At 53.2% G+C, this 15,706-nt stretch overlaps 4 protein-coding genes across 4 annotated transcripts; 3 read left to right on the top strand and 1 right to left on the bottom strand.

Annotated features, from left to right (window-relative positions):
- Positions 1-979: 979 nt before the first annotated feature.
- Positions 980-1,950, top strand: PtA15_11A173 (uncharacterized protein; the record flags this gene model as incomplete). The annotated part of the gene is made up of 3 exons (XM_053161054.1): positions 980-1,018; positions 1,128-1,355; positions 1,435-1,950. 3 exons carry the CDS (start codon positions 980-982, stop codon positions 1,948-1,950), a joined length of 783 nt encoding a protein of 260 aa, XP_053025039.1.
- A 486-nt stretch (positions 1,951-2,436) lies between these two features.
- PtA15_11A174 (uncharacterized protein) lies at positions 2,437-4,318 on the top strand (the record flags this gene model as incomplete). Its single annotated transcript, XM_053161055.1, has 10 exons — positions 2,437-2,657; positions 2,732-2,816; positions 2,928-3,049; positions 3,155-3,257; positions 3,343-3,381; positions 3,446-3,646; positions 3,703-3,871; positions 3,938-3,978; positions 4,046-4,135; positions 4,268-4,318. 10 exons carry the CDS (start codon positions 2,437-2,439, stop codon positions 4,316-4,318), a joined length of 1,122 nt encoding a protein of 373 aa, XP_053025040.1.
- Positions 4,319-5,878: 1,560 nt separating this feature from the next.
- On the bottom strand, positions 5,879-9,005 carry PtA15_11A175 (uncharacterized protein; the record flags this gene model as incomplete). The annotated part of the gene is made up of 2 exons (XM_053161056.1): positions 5,879-7,167; positions 7,238-9,005. 2 exons carry the CDS (start codon positions 9,003-9,005, stop codon positions 5,879-5,881), a joined length of 3,057 nt encoding a protein of 1,018 aa, XP_053025041.1.
- Positions 9,006-12,204: 3,199 nt separating this feature from the next.
- On the top strand, positions 12,205-13,845 carry PtA15_11A176 (uncharacterized protein; the record flags this gene model as incomplete). The annotated part of the gene is made up of 3 exons (XM_053161057.1): positions 12,205-12,755; positions 12,822-13,560; positions 13,639-13,845. The coding sequence occupies 3 exons, from the start codon at positions 12,205-12,207 to the stop codon at positions 13,843-13,845; spliced, it is 1,497 nt and encodes a 498-aa protein (XP_053025042.1).
- Positions 13,846-15,706: the final 1,861 nt, after the last annotated feature.

A 15,706-nucleotide genomic window follows, 5' to 3' on the forward strand; every position in this document is an offset into this window, starting at 1 on the left:
GCCTTTGTGCGTGTCCGCCCCGAGAGTTATACCAATAACTCCCCACGCTCTCCGGGTTTGGGATGAGGGGGGGGGGCTCTCCTCCCTCTTTCCTCTCGTGCCTTTTTAATCCACCTTGTTAGGCTTCACGGCGCATGTGGGAAGCAAGGGAGGTGGGGGAAATGCTTCACGTTTCTTTAGTAGGATACGTGACGCGTCCCCCTGTGAGTTCTCCTAGCTGGAAGGTCTGAGCCCGGGCGGGTGGGAACCCTAACTGGGCGGGTGGGTGGGGCGAGAGACATTTCCTCCTATCGGCGAGAATCCAAACGGCGAATCCTGATTGGCTGAGCGTGTTCCGGACTGGTTAATCCTTACCGGCACCGGCTGCTCCGCAATCTAGGTTTGGCCTCTCGCCTGGCACGGCTTGGCTGCGCCGCACTGGCTTCCTGCTCAGGATGACGCTCTCTCTCGCGCTGGCTCTCGCTGCGCGCTCGCCAACCGCCTGCTGTAATACCACCCTGCCAGTTCACAGGGCTGAAACATGTTGAATATCCTGTGACATCCAGCGGGTCCGACAGGGCTACCGGGCCGCTTCGGCCCGACGACCGGCGGTCGGAATCTGACACGGGAGCCAACTCCTTCGCCCTCACGGGCTACTCCATGTCGTTTCGCCGGTGAAAGTCACACTTCAACCCATCGAGTGGACATGGACCAGCGTGATTATCTTACTGAATGGTGAACAGCGCTTGTTCCGAGCCCCGTGGCGAATTTTCACACCCTCAGAAGGAAATAGGCACGATGAGACCAGACGAGACGAAACGAGACCTGACGATGACAAGCATCACGCCCAAGCAGCCAATCCCCCAAGCGGGTGGACATCAAGGCCGAGTCTTGGTCGACTCGAACGATCCACAAAGAATCATTAAGAAGACCAAGAGGAACGAGTTGAGATTTTATCGATGTCTGGTTAACCAACTGGAACATCCACTACTTCCTTCCGATGCAAATGTGTGGTCCGGTTGGAGAGCTCAATTCCTTGGTCCTTGGAATCATAAAACTGTTGAGTATCCTTATACTTACCTATGACCATCCATCGCAATGCTAGTAGCAACATTGGATACTGAACTTCATAATCAATTTAGTTGCAGGAAGACGAAGTATTTATCACTCTAGAAAACTTGACGTTTAGAAGATCTAGTCTCAAAACCGGGCAGGGAGAACTGGAACAGCTCTTCAATCATCCGAATGTGATTGATATCAAATTAGGACAAAAGCTACACGATGACCAAGCTACCCAGGCAAAAAGTCAGCGGATGAGTAGGGTTGCACTCGAGACCACAACCGCTGAATTTGGGATGCGTTTGACGGGCGCCCAGGTAAAAATGAAACATTGTATCCCATAGACTTTCCACGTCACATGACTGATTGCCACCCTCGCTCTGCCTATTCTTACAGCTATGGGATAACCATCAGTGTGAATATTTAGGAATCCCGAAATCGTTCGGCAAAACTATCGATCGAACGGGGACCGATCTACAGAACAAGTTTAATACTTTCTTTCCAATCTCAGATTCTAGGCCGAGACATGAAGCTGGGGCCCAAGAAGTACTCGACGGACTGACATATTCTGCGGGAGGAATCCCATCGAAGCTACTCAAACAAATCGTCGATCGATCGATCATCCCAAAAATCATCAGGATTCGCAACTATCTCTCCTCCTTTAACTGGCGAATCTATGGTGCCAGTCTGTTGGTCGTCTTCGAGGCAGATCTGAGTACTCTAGAGGGTATCCTCCACGAGTCATCTCACTCTGACCAGCCGGATCAAATCATGCAGGATATCGCTTCGGTCAAAGTTATCGATTTCGCACATGTCCAGTTGGCCGATAGTCCTGATCACGGGCTCTTGAAAGGTCTCCAGTCCACATTGAATCTATTTCATCGACTATCCCTCCAACTTGGCTCGATATAACCTTATTCCTCCTCGATTTATTTATTCATTCCGACTTCATTCCTGATCCCCGACCGTTCCTTGGTCGTATCATTACAGCTCGTTTTTTTACCCTTTCTTATGAGTGGTAGTCCGTCTTTCATTCCTAGTTATTTCCTGCTTGTATAGAAGTCACATGTTGTTTTGTACACTTGTTGACTTCCTCTCTTCAACGGAAGTTACCAAAATCACAATTGTTGCTTGTTGCAGGCATCAATTCATGATGGATTTTGCTTGGAACGAGTTCACAAGCATGCAATCGATAGGTCCATCTTCGTCTCCGGACAATAGTCATACAAATACGTAAAGGGAATCTGGGTCCTGTTGACCTGGGCTCTTGGCGGTCTGTGCCTTGCGTAAATACATAAATATATGAATACCCGCTCACTATGCACTCCCCTGGCCCACGACTTCACTCGAACCACTCCATCCGAATCCGATTGATTCCACCGCAACAGTTTTCGGAAGATGAAGCAAGTCCTCAGGATCCGCTTAACTGGCCCTCGCCGTCAATCAGCGCTTTCGATCGATCGACTGAACCACTATCCGAACTCATACTCGACCCAAGCAACCCCTCCCCCCGCTTTCTGCTTTGATATCGATGGGGTCCTCAAGCAGGGTGCCCATGTCCTCCCGCAAGCCAGGAAAGCCATAGCCATCTTGAATGGTCAAAACTCGGCCCAAAAAAGGTCGCCATCCTCAACCGTTTCGTTTTCCTGATCGTCTCTGAGACTTACAATATATCGTCTGCATGTTTTGACAGTTTCCCTTTCATCCTATGTACCAACGGGGGCGGGACTCCTGAACTCGAAAGAAGTAAGAAACTGTCTGAAGAACTTGGAGTTCCCGTGAGTTCATGCCACAGCACCACTGCTGCGTTTGGCCATTCTCTCCCCGAATGTTTATCTAAATTATAATTGATGTGATGAACTGATTTATTCCCCTAATTCCAATGATAGATTACTCCCAGCCAATTGGTCCAATCGCATACCATCTTCAACCAGTTCCTAAGCTCTTATTCCGATAAACCGATCTTGGTTATCGGAGGTCGTGCTGGAAGGTGCCGATTGGTAGCTGAAGGGTCAGAAGACTTTTTCTTTTGTTTTTATGTTTCGACCTGGAAAATTCCGCATGTCTTTCCTCTTACTGAATGAAATCCATTCGGTAATCCATCCCCTGGTCGAAGGTATGGCTTTCAACACGTTTACATCCCTCAAGATATCTTGAAATGGAATCCATCCATTTGGCCATTCTACAAGCTCTCCGACCAAGAATCTCGAATAGCTAAAGTCAGTCTTCCTTATGGAACGAACGTAAGAATCACCTGTTTCGCGTTCCGGATGTTCTGATGATAGACATTGTTTTCCCGACAAGACAGCCGACTTTTCCAAGATTCCGTTCAGCGCGGTCTTTGCAAGTTGCTCCTTAGATCTCGCTTGACGCTTGCTATACTTGCTGAAGCTCCATCTTAGCACAGGTCATGCACGACAGCTTTGATTGGGGGCTTGACACCCAAATGGCGATCGATGTTTTAACTTCGAAAGACGGAATCATCACCAACCCGATTGACTGTACTCCAAACATCAAGACCAATAGTATTCCAGTCTATTTCTCAAACCCAGATTTCTTGTGGGGGAACGAATTCTCGAGGCCTCGGTTTGGACAGGGAGCTTTCCAGGTGGATTTTACCCGCTTTTTCTTGGGCAACGTCTGGATTTCTGACATTCTGCGTAGACCGCCCTCCGTGCTAACTATGAACGATTGACAGGTCACCCATTGGAAGCCTGGACAGGTGGCAAACCGACTCGAGCCACATACGATTTTGCAAACCAGCTCCTAAAAAATATCCTCCGTGATCAATTTAATGGCCAAGATTTGGGAGCAGTTTATATGATCGGTGACAGTAAGTTTGCAGTCATTACGGAATGAGCTGTGGTCAATTTTTTGACGAGGCGGCTCCTTGGTGCAGATCCCGCTTCTGATATTCAAGGCGCGAATAATTACGGTTGGGTGAGTTCTTTCCACCTCGGCTCAATTTCGAACCGACTGCTATGCTTACGTTTCAACTCAAATACAGTCTTCGGTGTTGGTAAAAACCGGAGTTTTTAAGGGAAACAAGCCAGAAGATGCTGCGCATGTACCCACAAGCGTCCAAAGCGATGTTCTGGTGAGTTTTTGTGCCACCTTCTCTTGAGAAACTACTGGCCCCTGAACTACTATTGAGCATCTAATGTTGCTGGCTTGGTTTATTTTTGGAAAAAACTGACCGTTTCCAACATGCGGCCGGAATTGTTCACAGGAGGCTGTGCACTGGGCATTGAGACAAGAAGGACACGCACATGTGTTGTAAGAAGAAAAAAATTGGAACGTGTTGGGGGAAAGTACATGCACCAAGAAATCTGATTGTTTATTGTCAAAGTCCTCATGATATAGGCCAGAGTCCTCAGACTTGATCTGCTGGATTGCTCTGGGGGTCTTTTTCATTACCATTTTGATGAACTAAACCAGATCCTCAAACAAAATATGAGAGCTAATACCAAATGGCACACAAGCAAAAGAGAAAGCAGCATACCCAATTGTTGCAAACATCTTTACACGGAACTGAGCGAACAAGATGGTAAAGAAGGCCATACAGCAGAATCAAAAAAGGACAGCAGTCTGCTGTGTATACCTGCACAGTCCCTAAGCTGCATGACATGCCTCAGCAAGATTGTTGTATCATTTTTCTCACCACACGAGGGTTTTCAAAGTTGGGTGACATTATACAGCAAAACCGAAAAAGCTTGCGGGTGCGGGAGGCCGAAAATTGCCTGCTGCATTTCAGCCACACACCTGTACAGGTTGATCTTGATGTGCGTGTCGGGCCGACTGTTGGGTGGGGCAGTTAGCCCTGGCGAAGCGGCCGATGAGGGTAAAATTGCCCCAGGATTCCAATGGTGCAACCCTCAATACCCCAATGTTGATAATGAAGGAAATAGCATTTTTCTTCCAATGATATTCCTGTATGCAGCTTGACATACAGGACCTATACAGGCTTGAAGGGCAGTGGCTGAGATTCCAAAATTGGGCCTGCCGGACCGCAAGCTTTTTCGCTTTTGCTGTATTACTCTTTTTGACTTCTGTGCCATAGACAACAATTTTTGCAAATTGACATGGCATTTCAGTTTTGCAAAAATGGTGTGCAAGTGTTGCTCATTATGTATGAGGATGATCACCGCTGGTTTCAGCAATTCAGCAACGCACGAGTGAATTCCATCAAAATGAAATGCAAAGTTGGAATTTGCTGCTATGGTCCAAGCCCTGAATGTCGAAAAGTTGAGACGGGATATAGGGCGATGCACTCTTCTATCGTCCTTCTACCCCCTGCAAGCTGGGCCATGCCAGTGTTTCAAAAAGACGAACTTGCACCCTCATAAGGCGTGAAACATGTCTGCTTTCAGTAGAAAGACCAGGAAGAGTGGGGGGCTAAATTAAGTACAAAGGATGTGTGGAGATAAGGTTAAGGAAGCAGGCTACTATGTACACCGACGAAGAGAGAGAGAACAACAGCAGCAGGTCCTGGTGAAAACACGGGCGATGGGAGGGGCGGAAGGGACGGGGATGGCAGGAGCATGGAAACAACAACACAGGGAAAGCTTCGTACATTCGAGCAAAACAAAAGCATGGTGTTTGTGCAGAGAGAGAGAGAGAAACATGCGCGAGATGTGCGGGGAAAGTAACAAGCCGTGCGTATATGGCACACGAGAGGAAGAGAGAGGAGGATGCAGATGCAGATGCAGGGCGGGCCGGGATGGCCAGCGAAGAACGACAGGAAAAACGAGGGGGTCTATGGGGAGGCCGGGCAAGACGAAAGGAAGCGGGCAGGCGGCGGGCGGCGGTTTAGGGGGAGAAGGGGGGGGGGGGGGGGGGGTCAGATGCGCCAGGCGCGGTCGCCCTTGCGGCGCTTGCCGACGCCGCCGAGGCGTTCCTTGACGACGAGCCACATGCAGGTGGCCGCGACGAGGTCCTTGACCTCGTCCACCTCCAGCACCAGGCCCTCGTCCTCAGTGGGCGGGAGGAGGGCGACGGGCGCCAGGGCCCATGGCACGGCTAGCTGGGCGACTAGCTTCGGGTGGTGCGGGTGCGGCGTCAGCCGGGCGACCAGCTGTCGCCGCTCGTCGCCCGGCCCCGCTTGGACGACCAGCTCGCACAGCCATGGACTCTCCGAGTCTTCCGGGTCGCTGTCGGGCTCGTCCTCCTCTTCTTCTTCCTCGGACTCGGCGGCGGTGGATTCAGCGGTGGATTCAGCAGTAGATTCGGTGGTGGACTCGGCGGTGGACTCGGCGGTGGACGCTGCGGTGGGCCCGTCGTCCGAGGGTGCAGGCTCTGCGGGGGCCGTCGGGGGCTGGTCGACACTGGCGCGGGGAGAGGCCGCCGGGTCGACGGCCTTCGCGAGCCGGCCGAAGAAGCTCGTGACGGCGGTGGTCGCGGCGGGGAGGAAGAAGAGCTTGAGTGCGGAGTCAGGGAGGATGGGCTGGTGGTCCTCGGGCTGGCCGGGCGGCTCGTGGGGGTCTTCGACGGCGGGCGGGGCGGGCGGCGGAGGGGGAGGCGGGACGGCGGGGGGAGAGAGTGCGGCGGGATGCTTGGGCTTGGCGGGGGCCCTTGCGCGCTTCTTCGCCCTTCGCCACTCGAGATAGACCGCGGAGACGGCGGCGTTGTTGGGCGCGCCGGCGAGCCAGTCGACCACCTCGGGCTTGGCCCACTTGCGGACGACCCACACGTACCCCTCGGCCCTCCTGCCCTCGGCATCCATGGCGGGGCCGACCGAGGACAGCCCGGCGTTGGTCGAGGGCAGGTCGCTGTGGCTGCCCGTCCGGCCGTCGCCGCCCTTCTTCGCCCCGCCCGCCGGCCCGGCCTCAGTCGCTTTCGGCCCAGTCTTCTTGCTGAACACGCTCATCCGCTTCACCTTGTTGAACAGCGCCGCCGCGTTCGGCCGCCCCTCCGGCTTCCCCGCCGTCGAAGCCAGACACGCACTCGACGGCGCCGGCGAGACCTGGAAGGTGGTCGTCTGCGCAGGCGGACTCGTCGGCGCGCCTCCGGCCAAAAGTAGGGCAAGGTCGGCCGCGTACCGGGCGCTCCGGATCTCGCTCGGCTCGATGCTCGCAAGGTCGACGAGCTCGATGCCTTTCTTGGCGAACTTGGCCACTTTGGCGTCCGTGCCTGTTCCACACCCATAGTCAGTGTGTGTGTGTGTGTGTGTGTGAAGAAAGAGAGGGGGAAAGGGACTGACCGGCGTCGCTGATCCAGGTGGGCAAGACGGTGTGCCACTGGAGGTTGTAGAGCGGGGTGACGCGGCGGTTGCGGCCTTCGCTGGCCGAGCTGGTGGTGCGGTTGCTGCGGGAGGAGCGGGTGGAGTGGGCGGATCTGATGCTCTGGGTGCGGTTGAGGGCGAGGGAGTGGTGGTCGTGGGAGTCGAAGGATTCGGGGGCGGCGGAGACCGGCCCCCCGGCGAAGATCTGGGGCGGCGGGTGTGGGTGGGTGGGGCTGGTTGCGCTGGGGGTGGAGAGGCTGGGGTCGCGGCTGGGGTGGATGGGAGCAGGGAGGACGAGCTGGATCTGGAGGTTCAGAGGGTGGTTGTGCTTGCCGGGCGGGGGGCGCACGATGACAAAGGTCTCCGCGGGCATGGGTGCGGGCTTGGCAGGGAGGGGCCAGGAGGCGGAGCTGGGCGAGGCGGCGATGGGGTTGGTGGTGTCGGAGGCGGCGTGGAAGCCGGGCGAGACGGGGCTGAGGCTGGCGTGGCTCATCGAGGAGGGCGAGAGGGTGTGGGAGAGCGGGCCGGGCGAGAGCTGGTGGCGGGCGTCCTCTGGGCTGTCGAGGGGCTCGGCGATGTCCGGGCGGGGCTTGGGGAGGCTGGGCTGGAGGGAGGCGCGCAGCTGGGACAGCATGGCTGGGCTCAGTTCGGGCGAGGCGAGGCTGCGGGTGGACAGGGATGACGGGGTGGTCAATCTGGGCAGGGGGAGGGGAGGCTGCTGGTGGGTCTCACTGGGCGGGGGTCCTGCTGGCGGTGCGGGGGCGCAGAGGCTGGGCAGGCGGGGCGAGTCTGGGGAGGTGTTGGGGGAGGAGTAGGGCCCGTCGTCTGACTCTGAGTCGGCGGAGCGGTCGTCGTCGTCGTCGTCTGAGGATGAGGATGAGGATGAGGATGAGGAGGGGGATGTCCTGATGCGGTGGATCTGGGTGGCGGGGTGCTGGTGGAGGCGCAGCTGGCCCTCGAGCAGGCGCTGCTGTGCACTGCTGTTCCTGGCGGCGGCTTCCCGGGTGGGAGTCCCGGCCATGCCGGCCGAGCACGGCGGCGGGGCCTCGTCGAGCATCCTGCGCGCCGTCCGGGCGCCCTCGGACCAGAACCCGAGCTCGATCGTCGTCTGTGGGCGTGGGCGCGGCTCGTCTGAGTGGGCGGCGGTGCTGTCCCTCCGATGCGGGTGGGCTGCCCGGCGATGGTCGGCCCAGCAGGCCTGGCGGGGGTCCGGCTGGAGGGAGGCGGCGATGGCGGCCTGGATGGCCTCCTCCTCGATGGCGGTGCGGGTGGCGGCGAGGATGGCGCTGGCGGAGCTCTCGCGCTCGTCGTCGAAGGGCGGGGTGAGGGGGCGCGGGATGGAGCTGAGGGCGAGCAGACTGGTGACCTGCTGGCGCGGCTGGGCGAGGCTGACCCGGAACGAGCGCCGGTCGAGGTCGTAGGCGGAGTGCCAGGCGGAGCTCGGGCGCGGCTGGATGATGGGCAGGGCGAGCAGCGGGGCGTGCTCGCTGCTCGGCTCGTCCATCCCTGCCCGCCCGCGGCTCACCGTCGCCGCCAGCTCGGCTGCCGTCGTCGTGCTCTGCTGGCGCCCGGGAACCAGCCCAGACCGCCGCCGCGTCGAGCTCCGTCGGACGAGCGCACTCAGCGACGAGCTCCGGTGGTGGTGCGTCGTCGGAGGCCCAGGGGCGGGGGCCGGGTCGAGCAGGCTGGGCCGGGCGGCAAAGCTGAGGATGCCGGCGCGGGGGTCGATGGACTGGGGGGGATACATCGTCTTGAAGGATGAATATCTACAGTCAAAACACACAAAAGAAGAAGAGAAAAACAGGGAATCCAAGCGGGTATCAAACTCGATGTTTCCGGAGATTGCGAAGGGGAGAATGGGGGGGGGTGGGGATGGGGTGGTGCTGCCTGGATGGGATATATAAACACTTTCTCTCCGGGCTATCTCCAGCACCATGCCGCCCAGACTGGCCGCCTTATATGTATCGCCCAGCAACCACCCCCAATCACCAGAACGGTCATCGCCAGCGGCCGTCGTCCCCGCCAATCTCATTGGCGTCCGGAAAAGAGAACGCCCAGCCACAGTGTGCGAACACTTCCGCATATGGATGCCCATCTGGTGCGTCAGAATCAGATCTTTCATGTGCGCAGCCAGTAGTCAGATCTGTAGCTCAAGAGGTGACCACCACCACCACAAGTTCAACAAACTGCAGGAAACCCCCCGGAAATGAGTTTATTCATGATTTTTGTGGCAAAACCCTGGAATGGTAGCCACAAAAATGATATGGGCTTTCTTTGCACTCCAAGTGTACGATGGAACTTCTCCTGGGTAAGAAGATGTATGAAATTCCTGAGAGTGGACCAGAAAAGCCGGCAACCTGCAGGCATGAAAAATGTAAGAAAAGCTGCAAAATCCCCAAACCTAATTACGTCCCACCAAACGGGTATGAATGAGGTCCAAAAAAAGGTATGGATTTGGCCAAAATTCTTACATTACTCTGACTCATATGTAGGCGGTTTGCTGGGTCCTGACTCCTATTTGCAGTCCTTGGGCCTCATTTTGTACAACGGACCACAATGCGCAAATGCAGGATCCGACAACGCAGTGTTTGATACGAGCTTAACAAAGTCTCTCCGAGGAGGTGTGAAGCGTCTCCAAAGGAGACCGGCTTACCTCTAAAGTCACACCATGGGCCCTACAGAGTTGAGAATTTCTGGCAAAAAAACACATTTTTTTTTTTTTCAAAATGTTTTTAAAAATGTAGTTTTTAGTTTAAAAAAAATCTGAGTAGACAGACTTGTAGCCTGCAATCCCAGCTTCCATTTCACAGTTTCTTTTACCCAGCTGACACACATAATTACTAGCTCACTCCACCTACTGTGGAGTGGTTCTGGAGTGGTGATCCGTCGGTTTTTGGGCTCAAAATTTGAAATTCCCTGAGCCTGCGCGGGCTCAAAGGGGGGGATTGGGTACAGAAATTCACCATGTAACAACATTTACAGGTTGTTTCTTACCAGAGGGGATGGATACGGGGGAGGTTGAAGTGGGGGAAAATAAGCTAAGAAGCTGGTGATTGTAATGGTGCCAAAGGCAAGGAGAGAATCAGAAGTCTAGAGGGTGATATTGGGGAAAATGGGGGAGTGTAGGATCCTCCCTGCCATTTGTCTTGATCCTGTGCGGCCAGACATGTGACTTTAGAGGCAAGTCCCGCCTTTGGAGGTTGCTATGCTCCCCCAAGGAGGGTACACTTGTGTTAAGTTTGCATTTGCTATGGGGAGTTTTACTAACTTAACACAAGACCCTCTTTGGAGGGCCTGGTGCAGCCTGGCTGGCGCGGAGTGCCCCTTGCGAAGCAAGCCTCTGAAGGAGGGACGTGCGCTGTATACCCCCCTACCCGCCCTACTCTTTTTGCCATTTGGCAGGGCATTGTTTTAGAAACACTATCAAATTTGATCCACTCAACCTTTTTTTTTTTTCTTGTTCAGGGTCCCATGACCGCCTGCTTCTTCTCTACAAGCATGCCAAAAATCAAGTGTCCCACTCACTTCAACATTGGTCTTTTTCCTTGTTTTCCATGGGCAATACATCCGCAGGCTGCTTATGTGATGTCAAGCCACCAGTCAGAGTACAGGGAGTGGTGCCATCAAACCTGAGCACTCCAAAAGTCTTATTATGATAGTAAAAAATGGCGAGAAGGTCCAAAAATAATGCTACATATCCTACAAGATGCAGGAGAAGGAAGGGATCATTTGGCTCAGCGGAACCTTCATGCTATTCCTCACAACTGAGGAGGTACAAGCAATAGAATGCAAAAAAACAAAAAAGAGTAGGGCAAGCACTGGCGCATAGTGGTCCCTCCTTTGGAGGGTCCCTGCGGGACGGCGTCCCCCCTCCACACAGAGAGGGTCTTAGTTAAGTTAGGAAGTTTTGCCAATAGAAGGGTTCACAATAGGATAAAAATAAAACTTTAGAGCTAATTTTAACGTCTTTATGAACAATTTTTAAAAAAATGAAGAAGTTGCTTTGATTCTCAGGAGACACCCAGTCCTGAACATCTTGCCAGATTTTTAAAAATTTGTTGATAAAGGCCTTGAAATTGACTCTAAAATTTTATTTTTATCCTATTGTGAACCCCCCTAATGGATGCATTCCTGCTCGATTGGTTTCTGACAAACCCAACCCCCAAAACACCGGGCTCGAGTCCATCCAGTCGGATAATCGGTCTATCGTGGGCTTGGAGCACTCCGGTTCGTCCCCATCTCTCACATTCATGAGTCTTCAGCATGAAATCCTCAATCTCGGCGTGCTCTTTGAGAACGGGGGTCGAGTGGCACTGATCGCCCATTCGCTGCTCTTTTACATAAATAAATGTTTACATCCGCAGAGCTCAAGTACATCTCCGGAATCACTTTGTGGCCCCTTGTGCTCCCTGGCAGTGTGATCCCCGACACGACTGTAAACAGCTGCAAACACAATCGCAGGCGCAACACCGGCGAAGCGCAAGCTTTGTTCATCCAATGGATACTCCAGACTCCACTTGTTTAGACTTGTTTATACGTGCCACGAGTTCAGCCCTGTTCAGCAAGCATCCTGGATATGTACGGGTGCTCATACTCTGAGCTCAGCCGCCAGTCTAATGCATCAATGGCGCATTCTGAGCCCGGTTTTTTTACTTTTCTCTTTTGCTGATCCACTCAACATCCCTTGTGTGTCTTTTTTATATTCTTCAAGGAGAACAGGAGAGTATGTATATAATAAGGGTTTAAGGAAAACTTTCCATGGTAAGACTCCTCCGAAAAGCGGTGCTAGCGGACGATATTCTTCTTTGCGACTGCTAGACTCATCGCCTAGAAACTAACGAAAAGAAGACGCCGAGAGACATTCCAGACCCTGATCCATTCATTTCCCTGGTTTCCGAACCGCGCTGGTCGTTCTGTGGAGCTGGTGCACTAATCGTTGGTGAGCAATGCCAGGGCCAATGGACATCGATGAACCAGAAGGCGGCGGACGAGGCTGCCCGTCCAGTACGAACGAGCTAGACGAGACGAAGAAGTTAATGGGCGGGGAATGGAACTGCTCATACCTGCTGCCGATACCGATACTTACGATCGAGGGATGCGAGGCCAATCCTGGCGCGAAGGAAAGGATCGAGAACGAGTTCAGGGTCTCGGTCACTTTCAAACAGACCATGCCGCACTATAAGGGCTTCGGGAACGGGCTCTGCCGGATCCTCGCCCAGGACTCCCTGGCGATCTATCGGTCACTCAACTTGGTCGTCGCCCTCGTCAGGCTCAGTGCTCCCTCCCGATACTGCTTTTGGACCCATTGGCTGTTCCCTCAAGAGATCATCTGGAATAGTCATATCAACCATCAAAAGACTAACAATCCAAGCATCCTCAACTATAAACCTCCACTGCCAGCCGGAGGCTTCTGTAATGAGCAGGATCCCAGCAAACTGGCGGCCGCCGGCAATCCTGGCTCCTCGGCAGATCAGGGCCATAAAGACCCTCAATCCTTGTACGTGTTTTTCTTTCCGCCTGGGAGGGAGGTGTGCCAATTGTTGATCATGATGATATGTAACAGTTTTCGGATGGAGGATGAAGTGCCCGGGGCGCCATCGACGGAACCCGCGGCGCCGATTGAGACTGACGAGCCATACCGCTGGCCGAAGGAGCCGAGTCCAACCGGCCAACCAGGAGGGGTGATCTCCTCGAGCACTCCCCTCGACACGCCGTATTCTCCGGAGCCCGGCCCGCCGGCTGGCTCGCCCATCGATACCCCGCCCGTCCTCGACCATCGTCCGTCTCCTCACTCGCCTACCGATACCCCGCCCGTCCTCGAGTCTCCCTCAGCAGCACACTTCCCCCCGGGAGCTGACAATTACCTCGTGACAACTACGCCCTGCTCGTCGCCGGAGGAGCGCGCCCGGGCGCCGGCCGACTCCAGACGCGTCTTCTCCATCCAGCCCACCACCCCCGCATCCGACGAACTCGGGCCCGATCATGCCGAGCTCACGCCAAGGGCAGCCCACAAACCTGACCCAACTCACCTCGCTTTAGATATAACCGCCAGCGAGCCTGTGTTGCCCCCGGACCACCCGGACTCCCAGCAATCGTTCACATGGCTCAACGGCTCTTTGGAGCTCGCCCAGGACAGGCCTCCTCCTCAAGCTCCTCCTCATCCGTCTCCTCCGACTCCCAATCAAGACGCGACGGAATCCCAGCAAACAGTCAACACCTCACAGTCCTCTCATGAGAATCCAACAACCGAAAGCAGTGGGATGACTAGCAGTGTGCTAGAGCTCCCTCTGACGATTAAGGAAGTGAGTGAGTCTTCTTGCATCTATTCCTCATGACGACCTTCGTGTATCAAGTACTGATTGGCGGATTGGCCACCCCAGTATCTATCCAAGAAGGAGTTTTACGCGGTTCGGGAGATCATCCATGAATCTAAAGCGTTTTGTAGAATATCGGTCACACCGGAATCCCTCAGGTTTTCGGCGGTTGGAACTCAAGAACAGGTCTCGCTTGCCATGGTCTTGATGTCCATCAAGATCAAAGAACTTTCTACTCCTTCGACTGAGAATCAAGCCAATCAAACGTTGTAGTCCTTCGTTCTATATTCCTTTCTCGTCTTGACCCTTGCATAGCTGTCTCAGGACAACCACATGAAATTGAAAAGGAGCTTGTGCTCAGATGATGCCTGTTACTTGAAACAGTACGCCACAGATCGTTAAAGCGCAATATTCTCATGTATAAGGTGAATCAAGAAAGACTTGAAAAAAAAAAAAACACTAAACGTGCTCTTTTTTGCTGTTTGAAAAGGGATCAGTCAAAAGATAAGTGAGGAAAGACAGTATTGAATGGAGAGTTTGTTCATGTGGAACACGCCGGATTGAGTGAAAACAAATCGACCAAGAAAGTGAGATCATCCTTAGAGGCTTGTATGTAGCTGCTGGCTTGAGTCTGCGTCGGATGGTGGTCCTTGGAGCCAGAGTCTGCTCAGCCGAACTTGACACGGAAGCGTGGAGCGCCCTAATCTGGGACCCTCGCCGATGTGGTCGATATAGATCAGTGCGGGAAAATCTAGCTTTTGTGGCTCTTATGGGAGCCCTGCAGATCTCGAACCACGTTTTGCAGCACCCTCCAAGGAGGCTTATCGCGCGGAAGCGATGGATAAACGATAACGACAACAACGGAACGAACACCTCACCCATGCCAAGAACTCAGCCCATCTGTTTGAAAGTTGAAACTGGGGGGAAGATCCACGTTTTTCCATCCCAATGATCGCCAACATGAAGATTTATTTCATTCTCCAAGCGTGCCGGCCGTCCGCAAGTTCATCGTTCGCATCGATACACTTTCCTACCACTTGCGGATCGGGGACAGTGCGCTACAGCCATCTTTACTTAGAAATACTGAGAAAATGTGATACTTCCCAACTAACAAATTGTCAAGTTTTCCACATGAACTGATCAGAAATCACACCGAAACTCCTAAGCAGAAAAAATTAAGCCTTAAAACATGGTGTGTGTTTACTTTTGCCTGCGCGGTTACTAATTCTATAATTGGGCCCTAGCATTTGCCTGGTCATGTAGAACTAGAGTTCAGAGGCGGCTTCGCCGCCTACATATTCACCTTACCCCAGCCTATTTTTCCCTGCCTCTAAATTATCCTATCTCAGTTCACACAATTCAATTTTTTTTACAAAAATACAGATTTTTTGACAACATTTATAACTCCTTCATAATGATACTCCGATACTTGTGCTACTAACAAATTCCCTACACCACGTACACAAGATAAGCCAACATACAATTGGCCATGGTAGCACAATCTTTCTGCCCAATGGCTCAGCATTCTGCCCTATAGCTCCTCCAGGCCAGAATACATTTGAGCTTTGATTACCGCCTGATTTTGTTTGAACCATTTCAGCCTTGAGCTCTTGATGTACGCATACATATGAACTATCAACTCTTGAAAAAGAGTCTTGCCGCAGAGGATTGCTGAGAATACACCTGGTCTTGAAAATAAAAGGTACACCATCCACTTGAGTTGACTGACCCTTTGCGGTTGACCTAAACCTTTTGTGAGTAAGCAACACAATCCCGTTATTCTAATGATATGTACTAACCATTTGAAAACATACTACATAAGTGGTTTCCCACTTTTAGGGGAAAATATTGGATACCACAGTAGAAATTAGGCTGAATGCAGGTCCAAGATATACTGCAACCTGCCCCCAAATTGATGTAGCACAATTTGACGCGGCACTTTTGAGAATCCTTCTCCTTCAATTACAAGCCCAACTTCCACAAATGTTGGTGCATTATACCTCCTTAGATCATGATTTCTATCCTGAACAGTCTTCGGAACCATTGAGATTTTTTTTCCACTCTTGACAATATCACCAGCCATCCTGTACAATTTTGGGTAAGGGTTGTGAGCATAAATGAAAGATTGCAGTTT

The sequence above is a fragment of the Puccinia triticina genome, chromosome 11A (genome assembly GCF_026914185.1).
Source record: "Puccinia triticina chromosome 11A, complete sequence".
NCBI lineage: Eukaryota > Fungi > Basidiomycota > Pucciniomycetes > Pucciniales > Pucciniaceae > Puccinia > Puccinia triticina.